The sequence below is a fragment of the Amblyomma americanum genome, chromosome 5 (genome assembly GCF_052857255.1).
Source record: "Amblyomma americanum isolate KBUSLIRL-KWMA chromosome 5, ASM5285725v1, whole genome shotgun sequence".
In the NCBI taxonomy this organism is placed as follows: domain Eukaryota; kingdom Metazoa; phylum Arthropoda; class Arachnida; order Ixodida; family Ixodidae; genus Amblyomma; species Amblyomma americanum.
Window position 1 is genome coordinate 118,036,274 of NC_135501.1, and position 20,138 is coordinate 118,056,411.

Genomic DNA, 20,138 nt, shown 5'->3' on the forward strand with positions numbered 1-20,138 from the left:
TGATGTTTGAAGGCAGGCATTTCAGCATGCTTGCGAACGCGAAGGTTTTTTCTGATCTCATTTTTAATTGCTCAAGCGAATAGTTCATTTCGTCTGTGACACATTAATTGTACAATGAAATGTCTTGATCTATACAGAATTGCCTTATGTTGTTCCGGCCATGTTCAGATGTATTTCTCTTTTCCAGAAATAATCATTAAAAGGCAGTGCCCAACGAATGTTTCTTCGGTTACAGGACAACATAAAGTATAGCCACAAACGGTGGTGACCAGAATTCCTTTTCACTCTAGCCATTTTGCATGGGCCCCGCCGTGCACTCCCGTAATGGCGAAGCTTGGCGTTGGCACTTGCCGCTTTTCTGAATCTGGTCAAGTATTTCCATAAAGCCCGCACACACTTGTGCGTACGTGACGCAGTGAGAAAGAGAGGGAGTGAACGCGTATCTGTCTGTATTCATAACTTCGCACGCAGAGGAGCAGCGGCTAATGGCGGTTCCAACATGCCGCTGGTCATCGGCGCCGTTGTTGGTCTTCTGCTTTTGGGCGGTGTCGTTGCCTTCGTGGCGCTTTCTGGGAAGACTGATGGTGAGTGTGCCTCCTTCTCTGACATATTAGATAAGTAGGAGGTAGCCAGCAGGGGCCAAGTTATCGAAAAACACAACAGTACATTTTATGTTCCAACGACAATGTTTCCTGAAGTAGTTCGGGACCAGACAACAGAAATTCTTGTAACAAGATTTCCTGTAGTATTGAACAGTCTCCTGTCGTAACAACAGAGGCAGTTTTGTCGCAACAAGAGACAACTTCGCAATACGACAGACGACAAAAAATTTTGTTGTATTTTGGGACCGGCTCTGTCTTATGTTTCTACAGGGCTTACAAATCACGCTGTACTATGCATGCTTCGCCATCGACGCAAAGCAGTGCCGCCTTGAGCGTCCTTTGAAAACGAGACAGTTGGAGGATGGAAATAATTCTACCGATATCAGTGCAGGTCTACTTCATTCGTTCACACTGCCTGTCATGGCGCTAGCACAAGAGAACGATAGAGAACGAGAGAAGAACGAAGGCACTGAGCGCTTCTGTGCTCTCGTTCATTTCTGGCCCTCTGTCGGTGACCTTAGGCATCAGCGCCGTGGCTCTTAAGGCAAACAAATTTGACCAGTTTGTCGCGCCCACTCCTTTGCGTGTCGTGCAGCTAAAATTGTCTTCCGTCATTATGCACAGTCTCTGTTAAATGTCCTCTAACCATAAGGCGTGTTTTTGAGCTTTGCACAGGATATTAAGGGCCTCTCTGAAATAGAATCCCAGGAGAGTAACAAAAGGCTCTCGCACTCATACCCCAGTACCTACAGGAAAATTCATAGGCACTCCAATTCATCAAATGCACTATTCAGAAGCAGACCCTTCTGCCTGAGAACTTTCGACTGAGGCTGTTCCTCAATATACGCAATTTTTGGTGCGGAAGCATTACTTCACTAGCAATCCTTAAAAAGCCGATATTTGTCGGAAGCCTCTCAGATACGCGTAGAAATAAAATAAATACTGCCGCCACTGGGTTTCGAACCCGCGGCGAAGCCAATCGATAAGCTTCGCTCGCCACTGCACGAGAGCACTATGCTAATGTAGCAATCGATCGCACATCGTGTTAAACTTCGACACTTTCGCGTTGTTTCTTGCAAGTCGTCGTCTTCATCAAATTCCACCCGTGCGCAGAAGACACCACTAGCCTCCTACCTCGCAAAATCCGCAGGTGGACATGAAGCCTCTGAGACAGTCCCGAAAGGAAGCGCATAACTGGCTCGCTCCCTGAGTCAGAGGTCATCTCAGTTGCGCTTTGAGCTACGCGGCGGTACTGACAGAGAGATGTGCGCAGAATGCGTTGGGCGTGGACCACGTTGCGGCAGAAACGCGACACTAGAGCAATGCGCGTTGACAGTGACATCATTGTTGCAGAAACGCGGCACTGCAGCATAGGCCGACAGCGTTCATTGGGTAAACTGGCTCTCTTGGTCAGTGAACACTTGATCACGCTTTGACGTATGTGGCGATGGTGTATACCTTAGAAAAAACGTGCTTTTGCACAATATTTTATGCTTAGCATTGCTAAACCGCCAGCCAAAATATTTTCTTCCTGGCCACTTTCACATCGTACATCCCCGTGCTAGCAATATGCTCCGTTGTCACGTTAGGCTCCTAAAGCAGTTAGGAGGACCACAGTTAAGTGATACAGTGCAACGATTGCGTACAAGCGTTTGCACAGTATATAAATTGATCACTTGAAAATGATATAGTTGCAACAAAAAAAACTCCCAGCTGCCTGCTCCGCAGCAAAAACCAATTCACGTATGGAAGCGCGCCTGTGCACCGCCCTGAGCAGGACAGGCAACTTTATAAAATATATATTGCCGATCGTCACGCTTTCAACGACCTTTCCTGGTGCCTGTAAATTTTTCTGATGTTTTAATTTCCTTGCGTGCCATCATTTGGCATAAGCCAGTTGCTAGCGACTGAATGATTGTCTTCGCCATTTTCCCCTCTGCTTTTGCGCTTCCAAATGCACGGATAAAGTAGTGACGCAGCCGTACACATGCAACGAAGACGGATTAGTCAACAACTTGGAAGGCTCGCCAATGTCGCGACATCAGCTTTATGTACACGCACGCGAAGGTGAGAAGGCGGCTGAGGTGACCGGACGCGTCGCTAAAGCCGAACAAGAGCAGGTCAGCGCTACGGCATGTCAAGCTGCGAAAGCAGCAAGTGATGTTGAACACACCATCCAGCGCAAAAATCCAAGGGGCTCGAAACGGCTGCCCGTAAACGGTCAAAAGCGATGGGGAGCGTCGAGTGTCCTCTCCAGCTGAATGTAAAGACGGAAGTTAAGTGGCTGTTGAAAGGGATGGGAGGGGGATTCTCAAGCCACATAAGTAAACAGAGAGAAACTAAGTACACTGACCAGTTCGTTGCATATAAAAACAGTCATATACAGTGGCACGTCCACAAGCAAAATCGCCTGGCATAAAACTGAGCGCTTCTGCCTCCATCTATGAGCCGTTCTGTAATAAGCAGTGTCTTGCCTACAATAGATTTGCTGTTAGATCCTGCTCTCGACGACGAGAATGACAACAAATTACTTTTTTTAACCATCATTCAGTGAACTGAGCTGGCTGTCGTGACGTATGCTGCTTGAATGGGCTGTTTTCCTGCGAGCCAGTGTAAGATTGAGTTTCGCGTTTGCACAGGAGCGCGGGCAGAATGATCCTGTCATGACACGTCGCTATCAGGACAACTATAGGACTTCTCATGCGGTTCCCAAGTTAGGTGAAGGCACGTGACACGACACGGGTGAAATCTGCTTTGCCGCTGTGCATTTTGAATGACGCCGACGACTGTGCGTCCGGTAATTTCCCCTGAGTGTGACAGCGTCACAGATGCCAAAAGGCCACAAAACTACTTTTGCGTCTCTATACACGGTTAACCTTTGGAAGCTCTCTCTGCGACGTCTTGAGACCAAATCATTTATTCAGTTTCCTTGCTTTCCGCGCAGAATTGGACCCAGATGTATCAGGTAAGCTCACCCATTCCGCTCATAACATGCCTATACGCTCAGATTCTAGAAATTAAGTACAGGCGGAACAAATCCAAATATAATTTGGTTCACTGCAAGCCGCATGACATTGGACGAGGAGGCGAAGGTCGGCAAATAGACAGTACTTCAAGGAAGCAACAAAATTCAGAAGAGATTCGTGTTCATTATACGAGTCCGGTTAGCAGGTCAAGAAAAGTTAGAAGTGCAATGAATAAGTTGTTCTTTCTTCTTCTTAGAGACGATGTGAAAACAACATTAGAAGAGAACACGTTGTTAAATACAGTTCAGGGAAGAAATGATGTCTGCGACAATACTGGTGTCTTCACGGTGCGAACGAAATGCTACACGACACCGTAGTGGTGGTCGCGTTTCTTGTGTGTCCCTCTCGTAAGCAGTAGGCGCTCAGGTGGATCCCGGCACAGCCGGCTATCCACCGATTTTCAAAAAGGTACAAGCTTTCACTTCGCCTGGTGGCGCGCTGAAATGCTAGAAAAAATTGGCCTTTTATCCCACATCTTGCAGACTGGAGACGTTATGCATGACATTTTTTCCCATGCAAGCTGTCCTTGCGCAATGAAAATCAAGCCATCATAGTATGAATGCTCCGGAGCATGTAGAGGTTGCAGAACCCCTGAGAGCTCTTTTTTTTTTGCGCGTGATATACATATATATAGAGCAACTCAAGCCTCATTTTGTCGCCAAGCTCGCGCTCTGCCATTATTGGAACTTGAATTTCCGTCGTAATAACAAAACCTCATCCCAACGCATTGACGTTTTCACAGCGTCAAAACATGTGGCATTGTATGCCATAAAAAGAAATCACCGAGAATAGACTCGTAATCCTCCCGGAATGTTTATGATGCAGCTGGTTCCAATCTATAAAACTTCACACAGGCACCACAGGAGGACAATCACTGATATGCAGGCAGTGTAAGAAACGCCATGCTGAAGAACGTGCTCAACCTGTGAAAGTACAGCTATCCACACATCACTTGCAGAGCTCGAACAGCGTACTCTGTTTTGCATTTATAGCAGTCGCCGCTGACTGGCGGGCCCGATGTAGCTTTTAAAGACAAGAGTTAAATACGATCCATGGGTATGTACAGTCTTGGTCAAAAGTCTTAAGGCCACACCGTTCAGCAGCAGCGAAATTAATGTTCCTAGAATTCTCCGTGTAGCGGATCATTCTAAAACAAGTCAAGCAGGAAGCTTCTCTACCGCAAGAAGAAACCTTATGCTAGCATTTCAAGGTCATTCGGTCTTTATTAGTGCCTTAATGACTTTGTTATGCGGCTGAAGAGAAAAGTTTTTGGCCTGAAGACTTTTGACCAGACTGCATATGCACCATATGGACAGGTTTTGTGGCCCAGGTCACTGGTAAATCAAACAAGCTTACTCCCCAGTGCGCCGTTCGAGCGTTCTAGACGAGTGTGTGGACGGTTCTACTACTCTAGACACAGCAAGGACGTAAAGAAATCTCGAATGATTGGTAATAGCATAAGGCGAATTTCTGGAGACTGCGGCTATGACAGGGTATTGAAGAGAAATCCCAATATTTGTATGATAAGGACATGAAACAGACGTTACCATACATTTCTCTATTGGTAATAGGCCTTTTAGCAGCCGCATGCACCATAAGTATCCGCGTAACCTTTTTCGGAGCTGCGAAACCTGCAAGAACAGTTTTGTTGCGCACTGGACGCTAGCCAGAACTCATTATGGTGGTCGGTAGAACTTTGAAGGTTATGAAGGGAAACTATGGATAACGGGGTGCACACTGAGGCGGTGGTATGAAAAGCTTGTCGCGATTGTCGTGCACTGATTGCTAACTTATCCTTGCTCTTTTCCTTCATTTTCTTCGTTCATTTCTTCTCTCCCCTTACTTTTAAGCCTGAAACCTTGTGCTGCTTGTTATTTAGTCCCACTTAATGTCCTCCCTTGGTTGGTCTCTTCTGATTACATGACATTTGAAGAAAAGAAGACACCCATTGTCCCCAAGGATGACCTCGATCCATCATCCTCTGCTGATGTCAAGAGCCCGTGGCGCTCATTCGACTACAAGAAGTTGGACGTACCGAGCAGCGTAAGCACCGGAGCCAAGCAGGTGAAGCCAACAGAGGCGACTGTCATTGTCGATGGCCTCACTGTCTTTTATCGGGAGGTGAACCCTGAGGGGGCCTTCCCCGAATTGAGCGTCTTTATGCTGCACGGCGCGGCCTTCAAGTCGGAGACTTGGTTGACGCTTGGAACACTCGGCACGATAGGCCTAATGGGATACCGAGTGGTGGCCATTGACATGCCCGGCTTTGGCAATTCTCCGAGCGGCAACATCCCTGATCAGGCTGCGTTTGTCCAGCACATTCTGGCTGCACTTCACCTTGAGCGTCCAGTGATTGTAAGCCCCAGCCTGAGCGGCCAGCTGAGCCTGCCATTTTTGGTCAAGCACTGGCAACTGATGGCTGGTTACGTTCCGGTTGCCCCCGTCGGCTGGAATGTATTGCAGAAAGTGCAATGCGATTCTGGTGAGGCTCCGGTGGACAAGTCTGCAGTGTACCCTCCGCTCCAACCGCATCTGCCCCAGCAGGTTCCCGACCTCAGCTGCATAAAGGTACCGACGCTGGTGGTGTTTGGCGAGTTTGACCGAAGTACCAGCTCGGCTGTGCTTCAACTGCTTCCCAAAAGCGTGGCAGTAGAGATCCCCCAGGGTTCGCATCCTGCCTACCTGGACAATCCTGACCTGTGGCACCAGGCACTTTATAACTTCCTGCTGCGCGTGAGCCAAGAGTTGAAGGAGGGGCCCGCCGCTGCTGGCGGTTCGTGAATCAGACCTGATGTTTCTCCCGCACACGACATGTGAGAAGGGCAGTAGTGGGGGTATGGAGTGTCCCGAACTATCGAACATTAAGGTCCCAGGTATTCATTGGTCATCACTAAGTGCTACAGGACATTTTCATTTGCACTTATGCATTAAATATTTCTATAACGTTCGGTATTTCACAAATGTCGACGGAGCAGCTCGAAATGACGCATGGCTAGACAGTCTTTCTAGGTTGCAATCTTGCAGAGAAAGTTAAGAAATGTGAAATAATATGTGGTATCTCTATTCATAAAGCAATTCTAGTTTCGATTATTTGTCCTACTCATAAGCCACGATATGTCTTTTCGTCCTTTACAAATTTCAGCAGTGCCGACGATGTATCTATTACTGTCTTGCTGATCGTTTTGATGAATTTTCAGTGCTTAGTAAAATAAGTAACCTTGATATTGCAGTTAACTTTTCTGTAAATACTGTTGAAACCTGCATTAATCTTTTTTTTATGTTAAAACTAAGAAGACAGATTTTAACGCTCCCTGGATTAACCGGGATATTTTGCATCTGTCACGTCAGATAAGATCAAGATCATCGAGCTAATGTTTCAATCCTGAAAGCATTGCCCATCTTAACAAAGCAGAAGAAGAGCTCCGTGTTTTCACTACTACTGCAATATAGTTAATTTGTGTTCAACTGCAAAATTTGCTGATCAGCAACCCAAAAGATTTTGGTCCGCAATCCTTCTAAAGGATCCTGAAATCCACAATCCTTCTAAGGATTGTGGACCGAATTTATTTAATCGTAACGACAATATAGTTCAGGGCTCCCAAGTCATTTCAGACGCTTTTAACTCATTCTTTCAGTCTATTATTCAGCATGACAATCTAATCATTCGATCGTTGCACTGCTCTGGCTTATCTTCAATTGACGATGTGACGGTTTGCTGAAAGGGTATCTTGAATATGTTACTCAGTTTAGATGTGAAAAAATATAGTGGGCCTGATGGAGCCCCCAATGCATCCCTCGTTAGATATTCACTAACCGACATCTCATTGTCTACATGTCATATTTATTGAATATCTTCTGCTACTGTGCCTGATCCTGGAAATCGGCAAAAGTAATACCGTTAAATTAAGTCAAGCAATAAGCAACATCTTGACGACTATAGGTGTATCTCGCTTACATCGTGATAAAGTAAAATGAAAGAGCATCTCATTCGAACACATCGCAAAATTTCTTGAATCGAGTAATACTTTCAGCATCTTCAGCATGGATTAAGTCGAGGTTTCGCACATGCACCCAATCGTCTGAATTCGTTCATCACATTGCGCATAATCTGGACTGTGGTTTCATTATGAAATCGATACGCTTTTTATTGACTTTACAGGCTTTTGACAATCAGATTCATTCTAAGTTAATGTAGTTATATATGACATCATCCACATTTCAGATGATCATTCTCGCTTTAACAGATTATTTTCTAGCTTCTGCAGATGGTGCGAAACGTGGCAGATGAATATTAATTTCCGCAAAACTGTTATGACATTTGGTGAAATTCCTCCCCATCGATTTTTTATTACTTTTTTCATGATACACTCCATAATAGGGTGTCTGAGTATGAGTACCTACGAAAATTTCTACCTCCAACTTATCATGGTTTAAAAATATTGATTCATTTGTAATAGAGTCTTAAAAAAGTTAGTATATCTCAAGCGAACATTACATCACAGTAGGCGTCGAAAGAAATCAGGTTACTACTGTACAAATACCTAATCCATACAATTCGTGACAACGGTTCTTTTCTATAGTAACCTTACAATCTAAGAGACATTAAGAAATTTGAGGCCACTGAAAGGAAATCAACTCGATTTATATATTAGAAATATCGCCGTCATTTCTCACTCTTTTCCGCCCTCCAATCGTTAAGTTAACTCCCCTCTGACTCGGCGGCAACTGGAGTAATAATAATAATTGGTTTTTGGGGAAATGAAATGGCGCAGTATCTGTCTCATACATCGTTGGACACCTGAACCGCGCCGTAAGGGAAGGGATAAAGGAGGGAGTGAAAGAAGAAAGGAAGAAAGGGGCGCCGTAGTGGAGGGCTCCGGAATAATTTCGACCACCTGGGGATCTTTAACGTGCACTGACATCGCACAGCACACGGGCGCCTTAGCGTTTTTCCTCCATAAAAACGCAGCCGCCGCGGTCGGGTTCGAACCCGGGAACGCGGCAACTGGAGTCGTTTAAATTTCTGTACTGTGTCGACATTCACACTACCGAATCTGAAGTGACACATCACGAGTGTCAAACCAACGTCTACAAGAATTCATCATAATCTCCCACCCTAATTTGCTAGCACTAATGTGTCTGAATAGTTTCTTACCGCTTACCATTGAACACTGGAATACATTGCATGGACAAGTGCGTTCCTTCCCAATACATAGATTTGTGCATGCCATAAGTAATTGATAATCGCCTAATCTCATTACTTACTGTTCCACACGCCCTAAGTTTTTGTAGTGTTCCCTATGTTTTCAACTTTGATGCCGTAATTCTTGCTGCCATGCCTTATAGTTTTGTTTGTATCTACGGCGTTTTGTATATGTCCACTCCGGCGGTATCCCCTGTAGGGGCTGCAGTATGTACAAATAAATAAACATTAGGAACCTGGGAAAGTACTGGTGTTCACTTGAAAATGACTTGCTACGTGAGTCCTTAGGGTGAGTGGGTAATACGAAACCTTTTATGTGGTCATAAATAACCGGAGAAAGTCGCATCTGCTTCGAATGCACTTCATTTCGGTACTGTTCAATGATATGATCGCTATATAAAATACAATGAATAGTATAGCCAGCGCTATGAAAGGAAAGAAGGTGGTTTTTCGTGCGCAGTGAAAGTGTTTCCCTTATATTCGTCATAAAACTGCAACACAAGGATGTAAGAACTGGTTACAATACGGTTGCGCCATTTCCAGCCTTGAAGCCCGTTTAAACTGCAAATTTTCAAATGGCCAATGAAGATCCTGCTTCGGAGAGGTAAATGGCTTAGTTTATAGTTTATGGGTTTTAACGTCCGAAAGCAACTCAGGCTATGAGGAACGTCGTAGTGAAGGGCTCCCGAAATTTCGACCACCTGGGGGTTCTTTACCGTACAGTGACATCGCACAGTACACGGGCCTCTAGAATTTCGCCTGCATCGAAATCTACCATCAAGGCCGGAATCGAACCCGTGTCTTTCGGGTCAGCAGCCGAGCGCCACAACCTCTGAGCCATCGCGGAGGTCGAAAATGTAAATGATTGCAGAGGTTGTTCGCTCTGGTGATTTGTAGGGAACATTTCCTGAAATCTCATTCTTATCTTTAGACATTCTAGACTGGTTCCTCTGCAGCCTGAAACAATGATGTGCTTGTCTTGTGGTTTTCGTTTTAAGACTTTCGGAAGCTATGAGATTTTTGCTTTGATCCAGAACACTAGGCATGTTACTATTTCTCATTGCATGTGTCCAGTGCACAAGTTTCAAGTCGTAAAACTTATCGTTGCGAGCTGCCTATTATTTTGTTTTGGTCACTGACAAAAAAGAAACTGCGTGAACCTCAAGGTTTGAAAAACCAGTCGCTTCACGCTCGCTTCGATTCATTCACATCATCCGCTAGCTTAGAGGAACAATAATCCGCATTTTTCAGCCTCCGTTTATGTGAGATGGAGCTTCAACCCCTTGTACACGTTTTTTTTTTTTTCTGGGGGGGGGGGGGGAATGTTCTTTCGGAATGACTATGTCGAAGTTACCTCGAATTAATACGGTAGACGTTGCAATAGGACTAGTATACTTTCAGAATAGCTTGATAAGAATAAAAAACAGATGGTAATGTTTTAATCATCCAACGCACAAAAAAATATCATCTGCAATATCTTCACATGGCTTTGGAAATAGTTATGATTTCCCTCCTACTATATGATGCTTACTGTGGTTAGTCTTCACGCATACTAGCGTTTTATACCACCTGACCTGAAGGCTGTCTGTTCTTTTACATTTGAAACTGTCTGACTGGTGCGCCTCGATTATAAAAAAAAAATAGCGACGACCTGATTTTCCTGGTGCAACTCCGTACGCTGGTTATTCAGTCAACATTTCGGCCATTGTCGGTGCAAGCCAAGAAACGTCGGTCAGAATGTTACCCGACCATTTGGGTGAGAATGGTTCTCGATGTTATGGAAAGGCACGAAACCGAATATCTGGCTAAGTTAAGTGCACTTTAGACACCATTTATACACAAAACACTCTCTTGGGGGGTCTCCTCTTGTAAAATGAGAGTTTTGCCCTCTTATACTTTTCATTTAATTTGTTCGTCCTGATGACAAAAACTACCGGAGGTGGGGAAGCAGATGACCAGTCAGGACAGCTGCGCCGATGAAAACCATTGCTGCGCCAATGAGTCGCACAACCACTGCACAGAATAAGAATAGGCTGGAGCACATTTGGCAGGTTCTCTAAGATCATGAATGGCAGCTAATCAATCGTTATCCCTCGAGAAAAAATTATATAAAAGCTGCATCCCACCGGTACTCACCTATGGGCGTAAACGTAGAGACTAACGAGAAGCGCTTAACTCAAGCTATACGGACCGCGCACCGAGCCATGGAATGAAAAATGATAGGTGTAACGGTAAGAGACATGAAGACGGCAGAGTGGGTTAGAGATCAAACGGGTTAATGAGATTGTGGTCGGCATCAAAAGGAAGAAATGGGCTTGGGCAGGGCATGTAATGCGAAGGCAAGGCGACCTAAGGTAATAGACTAGATTCCATTGGAAGGGCAGCGTAGCAGGGGTCGGCAGAAAGTTGGGTGGGCGGATAAGTTAGCCGGGATCGGGTGGCACAAAAGGCACGGGACAGGGTTAATTGTAGAGACATGGGAGAGGACTTTGCCCTGCAGTGGGCTCATTCAGGCCGATGATGAAGCAGCTGCGCCGATAAAGCTGCTCAGGCGTGTCAAACCTGTAATCGTGTTGCCTAATTCGTCGTACCGGATGAAGGTCGGCCTACGTGGCATGGGCGCTTGTGCGGCCCAGGCTGCTCTCCTCCAGCGACCAATTATTAATTTAACCGGCACCTGCCACGGTGGGCAGTTTGCTCACGAGCCACTGCCAAGGTGATAATGACGCCGCGAGGTCAAGTGACCTAGGTGGCCCACCACCCTACTACGCTGCTCATTGGAGACCATACCTGCCAGATCCATGCTCGTGATTTTTGCTCACAACGCCGACACAGGATTTTCTGGACAATGGGCCCTTAACCCTATTGCGCTAAAATGTGCCTAATTAAATTAAGCAAGAAATTTTTAATCGCAACTTAGGAGCTGGAAGGGCTTGCGTCGAAAATTGCGCAGAAGGAAGGGTTCGAGCCCAAGTTATGCCCACAGAACCTCAGGGGTGATTCTCTCAATTAAAAAAAAGAATAAATGAAAATTACAGACGAAGTCTCCACCAGCAAGCTATAGTAGGCTCAACGACATTTACAAAATAAACGAAGCCTGGTGTAAAACACCCCTAAATATATTGTGGTTATAATAATAATTAATAATAATTGGTTTTTTGGGGAAAGGAAATGGCGCAGTATCTGTCTCATATATCTTTGGACACCTGAACCGCGCCGTAAGGGAAGGGATAAAGGAGGGAGTGAAAGAAGAAAGGAAGAATAGGTGCCGTAGTGGAGGGCTCCGGAATAATTTCGACCACCTGGGGATCTTTAACGTGCACTGACATCGCACAGCACACGGGCGCCTCAGCGTTTTTCCTCCATAAAAACGCAGCCGCCGCGGTCGGGTTATTGTGGTTATGGTCAAACTAAAAACGGCTAAGCTCCGGGTACGCTTCAGAACAGAACGATTTTTTGCTCAGTTAACAAAAGCATACAACGAAGATGGACGAAGCAGATAGCCCAAAAAAAAGGACTTAAGACAGCCCTTTTATTTGCAGCTAGCCCCGATCCTAGCCGTAATTAAGGTTCCAACACACGGAGGATTTCCCTGCGAGCGCTGGTGCGACGCGATTTCACTTTCGGTGGCCTCAGGCAGGCGGCAAGAGTTTGTGCAGTGTTCCTTGTGAGGCGTCCTTCTCGCATGTGCACAGAGAGAGAGTGAAGGAGCAGTCCGCAGAGGCGAAGGCAGAAGCGTTGCTTGGCGTGGGTGGCAACAGAGAGTTTTAGGATCGGAAGCGGATCGCGACAGAGGCCACGGATCGCTCTACGCGAAATCTCTCTAGTAGCAACGCATGAAGCTCCGTTAGTTGGAGAGCGTGAACAAAATATTTCTTTTTCCAACCCCTGCAGTTTTAACTGTGTTCTAGAACACAGATCGTTTGCTCATCGATAGTCGCTGCTATAGCACAGCGTTCGTGAGAGCACAGGATTGCATGGATAGGCCCGGCATTGTGATGTGCTATGGGAAAGCTCCTCGGCTCGCCGGAGATAAACCGCTTTTGTGATATTCTTTTGGTTGTATTGCATATCGGGCGAGACGATAGCTAAATTGCGGACACTGATAACTTGGAGCCTGGGCCAATTCAGTGCAAAATTGAAGTGCTGGCAAAAATGTCTCCTGTTTCAACGTTTTAGGCTGCTTCAGTGCTTCAGTAAGAAAGCAAAAGCTCATAAATAGTGGCCGACACAGCGCGCACAGTGTGCCGGCTCAGCAGTACATCTAAGTTCCAGGAATGAGTATATTCTGAGCGCAGCCATGACATTCAAGTGCCATTACGATTCATGTTTCTCGACAAGTTCTTCTCGGTGCTCTAGTGAGATAGCTTGTAAGCTTCGCAGCCCATATGGTATAGTAGTTGCTATAGATTCACTATACACAAATTATAAGAAACGACTTCAAAGACTTCACTGACGATCACTCCTACACTGGTGCGATTTTCAGTGTTAGCTTCATTGCAGTTTCGCGAGCTTGCAGTTTGCTCTCTTAACGCCGTTCTCCCATACCCTCGCCGTACAACCTCGCCTGTATTCACCTGAAACTTCGCCAAGTGGTCTACGTCCTACTGCATCAACTTCAAGAGAAGTCACTTCCGCGTATTGACACCTTAATCTTGTGTGTTTGTGATTGTGTTCCCAGTGGCATTCTCGTGCTTGTTTTGAAGGCACCACCCTTTTGCACCCCTCTCTCCAGGAGGCTGATCAAATAGGAGGCGCGTCCACGCGAACATTTCTAGGAGATCCAAACGTTCTGGGGCGAACTCGGTGCCTACTTCAGGGCTACTGATGTTGTAAGTTATAGATCGGCTCACCCCTTGAAATATTGTTCATCCGCTCCGGCGCCTCATTTCCGCCCATATTAATCTGCACAGCTACCATAGTCCTTCACAAACTAAGCAATAAAAATCCAAGAAAAAAGGGCGTCAGGCAGGCAGACACGATCTCGCCAATGCTATTCACCGCCTGTTTACAGGAGGAGTTCCGAGGCTTGGTTTGGGGACCGTAGGGGATAAGAGTTAATGGGGAATACCTAAGTAATTTGCGACTCGCTGATGGCATTGCCTTGCTAGGTCACTCAGGAGATGAGCTTCAAAGCACGATAAATGTGTTAGGCACCGCAGAACGGCAGGTCTTAAAATTAGCATGCAGAAAATCAAAGCAATGCTCAACAGCCTAGTAAGGGAACAGCGGTTAGTTGGTAGGGAGGTACTGGAAGTTGTAAGGGAATATGTCTACTTATGGCAGGTAGTGGCAAGTGATCCGTATCAAGAGAGGTGAATAACGAGAAGGGTGAGAATGGGGTGGAGCGCGTACGGCAGGTTCTCTCAGATCATGAATGACAGTTTACCAAAATCCCTCAAGAGAAAAGTACACAACACCTGTATCTTACCGACTCCCCGACGGGCAGAAACGTGGAGGCTAACGAAAAGGGCTCAGCTCAAGTTAAGGAGAACGCAGCAAACTATGGAAAGAAAGATGATAGGTGTAGCGTTAAGAGATCGGAAGCGGGCAGAGTGGATGAGGGAACAAACGCGGGTTATTGGCATCCTAATCGAAATCAACGGAAAAAAATGGGCTTGGGAAGGGAATGCAGTGCGAAGGCGAAATAACCGCTGGTCTTTAAGGGTGACGGAATGGATTCCAAGAGAAGGAAAGCGTAGCAGGGGGCGGAAGAAAGTTAAGAGGGCGCATGAAAAGTTTTCGGGGATACGGTGGCCGCAGGTGGCAAAGGACAGGGTTAATTGGAGAGACATGGGAGAGGCCTTTGCCCTGCAGGGGGCGCACTCAATCTGATGACGATGATGATGTTATCTGCTCCAGACAGCGTCGCTTCGTTCGATTCATTATTTCATGAGGGTATTAACACTGTAAGCTCGAAAATTTCGCATGCTACCATCTTTATATTAAGCGATTTAACTTCCCCGCGATAAACTGGTCTTGCATTTCCGAGATCAGATCAAATTCCACAGAATGACATTTTGTGAACACATGTCAGACCTTTGCTTTAACCAAACTAGTCTCTGCCCCAACAAGACAAACTGCGAAACCTAGCATACTTGATCCGATACTAACGTCCCATCCAGAGAACCTGTTTTCTCGTTCGTATCTTCCTGGACTTAGTGACCAAATATTCAGGCCATGTTTCTTAACTGCTGACCAAAACCAAAAAATTAACGAAAACACTCTCCTCATGATAAAGGGTATAAAAACATTAGCCGTGAATTTGACAATTTCTCTAATTTTTTTCAAACACATTTTGAGCAAAATCTACCCAGACCAAATACTCTTTCAGTATAAATTGAATAATGTCATTCAGCGGTACATTCTACAATTACTATGAGCGAGCGCATTTCTACCCCTTGGTTCAATAATATATTAAAATGCCTCAATAGCAAGAAAAGGTTCTTTCGGACTGCCAGCACACCCTAGCACACGGCAAAAATATTGCGAAGCTGAAAGTTTATAGCGCCCAAATTTTTAAAGCTGAGCAATCATTTCTGAACCCTGCACACCAAAAAATCGTGGGCACAAACCCCCATAAAGTCTTGGAAGTGCATCAGTCCTAACCCCAGCCACACAACACTTTGCGATTATAAAACAGCACTTGCAGAACAGGACGTTGAGAAGTGCTCAACAGGACCTTTAGTTGTGTATTTACTCGCGAACCAGATGGGGATCTGGCAGATTTTCCGCCCTTATGTTTCCCTGTTATACCAGATATATAATTCGAACCCCATGGTGTCGTTAAAATAATTGAGTCCTTGAAACATCAACAGCAGGTATTTATGACATTAACGCAAGGGTAGAAAACAACACAAAACCTGCCACAAGTGTCCCATTGTTTCATATCTTTCAGCAATCTATTCCCTCAGGCATTGTATCGCACGACTGGGCAAAGTCATTCCAGTACCAAAAAAAGGTAATCTCGTCGTAATTATCGTCCGATATCCATTACCAGCGTTCCATCACACCAAATGGATCATGCAATCTCTCAAATCAAACTATCACGCGCGTGATAGAACTCGAAAGTACAGCGAACACCGTGGATACACCCGCCACATCCACGTGACAATTTTCAACTGGGGAGGACAACACAGTTAAAACGTCCACATTTGTATGACTCGGAAAAGGCGTTGCACATAGCATCCTTACGAGTTCGTTCCAAAATACAGACTGCAACAACGGTCGGAACTGCAGGAGAGTGCACCATACGGTTCTCTGCCGTCTGCTTGCTAGAAAGCGCGTGGAGGCCATCTAAGGAAGGTCCCAGCTGAACAATCTTAGGAAAGCAGTCTCTCGAAGTACTCTCAGTAGGCAGAAGAACGACATCACAATAGTACCATTATTCAAGCTGCATTAGAAAAAAAGTTCAAGGGCTCTTACACATCAAGCCTCAAAACGTTGTTCGACTGAATGCAAGTAAAAGACCTCAGTACTTTCCAATATGGAGCATACGGTCAACACCTCGCAGTACACCCTAAGCTAGACTATGAAGCATGGTTCAAGGTCATAACCATTTTCCCCCTGAAATATGCACAACAAATTCACGTGACTGCGGGTTCCACATAGAAGGGCCCTTTCTTGCTAACGCTGTGCCTTTAGAGTGCACTGCTAATATTTCAGCGCACTCCAATGTAGCCTATAAACATACCAGCAGTGCATAAAATTACATTTCTTAACTCCACACTGCTACGCTGCTTCTATTACTGACGAAAAATCGCTGCTCACAATGCTGAAGCATAAGCCCTTTTCAAGAGTGTTTAGGCAAAAATGCATTTACATTGATTTTCAGCAGACAATATAAGCACTAATGCTAGTTGTCAAAATGAAAATACCAGCTAATAAGTTCGCTGAAGTCAAGCTTCAAAACTGTTCACTAGCGTTAGAATAATAAGTTCGGAATTCTAGGACGAGGACGATGAACATTACGGAGAGAAATGCGAGACAAAACTAACCATGTAGAAACAGAGCGACATCCACGAAAGACAAGAACAAGATTTCATCAATTAACTGCGCTGTAGTATTTGAGATCGATCTGTCCTAATAAAAATGCAACGCTTTCAAACACTTTTAAAGGAAACTATACCAGGCATAGCGATCAGATTAAAAATTTCGCACAAGTAAACAAGCAGTACCTTTGTCAATGGTCGACCGTTGATAACGGTCAACGGTCCATTGACAAAAATACAGCGCAGCTGAATAATCAGTCCCCTTCACCACACAGCGCACTGGCTCGCTGTCGTCATGGGCGACTGACGCGGGCACCTGAAGAGGTCTTGGAACAGGCCCGTCTGGCGAGCGGGTTCGTCGCAGCGGCGCGGGTCCTGGACCGTACACATCAGCAGGCAGCTGTTGAAAAGCAGCCGGTCCCCTCCATCGCTACGATGCTCCTTCCGCCTTTTGCCCAACGCCCGAAGAGCCGCACCCACAGCCATCACGTCCGCCAGACGCGACGAATACGAACGCATCGAGCGGTTCAGGCGCAGGCAGCGGCCCACGTCGTCGAAGTGGGCCGTCGTCTCAACGTCATACGGATCTGGCAGCGGCTGCAGCCCAGTCAGGCCGAGGCTATGCGCGACGGCCCTTATCACTGCAACGCCTATAAATCCGTAGTTCTTCGGCTCCGAGTCATCGTAGTCGAACAGCGGTGGAACCAAGGCCACAGCGGGAATGTACACCGTGCTGTTGGCGCTGAGCACGTTAGGCACCGAGGAGAGAAGCGGGAACGGATCACTCGCGCGCCTCAACGACCAGTTCCAAAAGGCGCGCACGGCGTCGCTGTAGTCTCGCGCAAAGCTGCCAGTACCCGGCGGAAGGTAGTCGTAGTAGCCGTTGAGCTGCCTCGTGCCGTTGTGGCGCGCGGGTACTCCGAGCACGAACTCCATCCCGTAGACGCGGGTGGTCATGCGCTCCTGCTGCTTCGATGGCAGCCAGCTGGCCTCGGAAATGGCGGTAACCATGAAGTCCCTGACGCCCCGCAGGAAGAAGCTGATCTTGGCCTGGTGCACGGCATCGTGGCTGGCTATCAGGAACGGAGCGTGGGCCGCGAGGCCGGCCACTCGCTCGACGCAATCGAAGCAGCTGTTGGTGAGCGTCTTTTCCTCGATCCGGATCGAAACACCGCAGGCTCGGCTGTGGCGGACAAACTCCCACGCCACGTACTCTTTGACGTTCTCGATCCGGAGTACCTCTGCCAGGAACGGAAGCAACGCTCCGTTGGCCACTTCGATGCGCTCAGCCTCGAGAAACTGTGATGCATTACTCTGGTTAAGCACTTCCATCAAGATTGCTGAGCTTAGCCCGTGCCTGTCGAGCTCCCTGACGGCTGCAACCTGCGGAGAGTAAGCACGCAGGTTTCCCGCTTTTTTCCACACCGTGTACACGCGGTCCCTGAGGTGCAAGATGTTCCGACCGACATCGGGAGTGCGCGACTTCTCGGAGTCTTCCGTTGCCCCTGGTGAGCGACGTCTTCGGCGGTGGCCTATCGAATCCCGAGACTCGGCGTACTGCAAGTACTGCGTGTTCGCCTTGAGCTGAAGGCGCTGCTTCTGTCCGCGTATGAAAGCCACGTCCAGCCAGAAAAACGCGCCGTCCTGGTACCCGGCCGCCAGACGCGTCGCCAGCTCACCGGCGCTCTCGTTGGCAGTGAGGAACGGAGACAGCTCACCGACGTCCGCGTCGTATCGGTTATAATTCTGCGCTTCAACGTCGGGCTCCGCGCTCTGGCGGCACGCTTTGTACAAAGCGGCGGTGCGGTCGATGGCGGTCCAGTCCCGGTCACCCCTCGGCCTCCAAGTGGCCAGGGCTTCGGCAGCCAGAGATCGTAAGAAGCCCCTCACGAGGCCCTGGATGGGCCGGCCGTAGCACAACCCCTCGCCGCAGACGAAGCCGGACAGCCCCTCACACGGCGACTTGTCCGCCCGGGCCATGCAGGACATGATGAGACCAGCGTAGCGAGTGCACAGCGTCGAGTTGCAAGAGACGCCGCCCAGCAAGTCGCCGCCAGGGTGAGGGAGTGGTTTGGTGTCGTTGCGGTCGGGGCTCCAGTTCCACACGCTCTCCAGCAGGAACGCCAGGCCCGTGATAAAGACGAGAATGACTACTGCGATCATCGTGGCCAATATCCAGCGGTGGAACTCGATTTCGCCGCCGACGTCGTATGTGTTGGCTGTCGACGGATGGCGCGCTGACGCCACCGACACCCGAAACTGCAAACAATCGAAAGACGAAATAAAGGTTATATTATGCGCAACTGTGACGCAGGCACTGAATTGCCTTCCTCAGAGTTCAGTGTATAGAGTATGCGTTGTCTTCTCTAATGGACGCTCTTTTGAATGCAGACGATACTGAAAAACTCTGTCCGGCCCCTTCCCTATCATTGTTTTCATTGTTACAATCAGCCAACGGACACAAAAATTTTACAGAAAACAGTGCAAGTAGACAACCAAAAAAGAAACAACACTGCTATGTGCGCTTTTTTTTCCTACTCTATGCCTTTGCGATGCTGTTAGTACAATACAAAGTGTACGAGCCCCACGCTCCTTTTTGATCAAGTACTGTTTTTGCCAAAAGTAGCAAAGCAACGGGACTGCTTATCAGCCATATAGTGGAGCCTTTACAGCACCCCTAAAAACAAGCAGCCAGGAGAGTTTAGGACAAGGGTTCCCCTTACATTGCACAGGTTTATAGCTTAAGAGGTGAGATAAGTATACCTTTAAACGGCTACGAAACAAACCCCGTTGTTTGGTTACTTTTCGCAAAGACTGTACATTAGACGAATCTAAGAGTTACTGCCAATGTATCTCGGTCTTACGGCTTTTCTGTGCCGGGCCAATACTACGAACCATGGGGGACGTCGTAGTGGACGACTCGGGATTATTCTCGGCCACCTGTGGTTCTTTAATGTGTTCCAAGATGTCAGAATACGGGAGTCTTCCGTTTCACCTTCAACTAAGCGCGACTGTCGCGGCCAAAATTTCAACTCGGCATCTCGTGCTCAGTAGCAGAAGATATATACCACTGCATATCCACCACGCCGGGCAAGGATTTTAATCATTTTCAATTTCATCGGCTTCCCCACTTGATGCTTAGCAGAAGCACAGGCTCGTATGCGAATATCAGTTGCCCTCTAGGCATTGTCACTGCAAGCAACGTTACCGCAAGCTCCTTCTAACAAGGGAAAGGGCGCCTGAGAGCTGCATTCACATCGCAAGTGGTTGGGGGCGGAGGAAAAAACAGCCCCTATCCCCTCAGGGATAGGCTGAA

At 47.1% G+C, this 20,138-nt stretch overlaps 1 protein-coding gene across 1 annotated transcript; it reads left to right on the top strand.

Annotated features, from left to right (window-relative positions):
• The first annotated feature begins 337 nt into the window (after positions 1 to 337).
• On the top strand, positions 338 to 6,849 carry LOC144134964 (putative protein-lysine deacylase ABHD14B). The gene is made up of 3 exons (XM_077667752.1): positions 338 to 584; positions 3,547 to 3,567; positions 5,562 to 6,849. The coding sequence occupies exons 1-3, from the start codon at positions 500 to 502 to the stop codon at positions 6,407 to 6,409; spliced, it is 954 nt and encodes a 317-aa protein (XP_077523878.1). The 5' UTR covers positions 338 to 499; the 3' UTR covers positions 6,410 to 6,849.
• The last annotated feature ends 13,289 nt before the right edge of the window (positions 6,850 to 20,138 follow it).

Bases quoted from the DNA above. Each gene is read 5' to 3' on its own strand.
- LOC144134964 (XM_077667752.1), top strand. From the start codon at position 500: ATGCCGCTGGTCATCGGCGCCGTTGTTGGTCTTCTGCTTTTGGGCGGT. The intron at 585-3,546 runs GTGAGTGTGCCT...CTTTCCGCGCAG, and splicing joins GCTTTCTGGGAAGACTGATG to AATTGGACCCAGATGTATCA. The intron at 3,568-5,561 runs GTAAGCTCACCC...TGACATTTGAAG, and splicing joins ATTGGACCCAGATGTATCAG to AAAAGAAGACACCCATTGTC.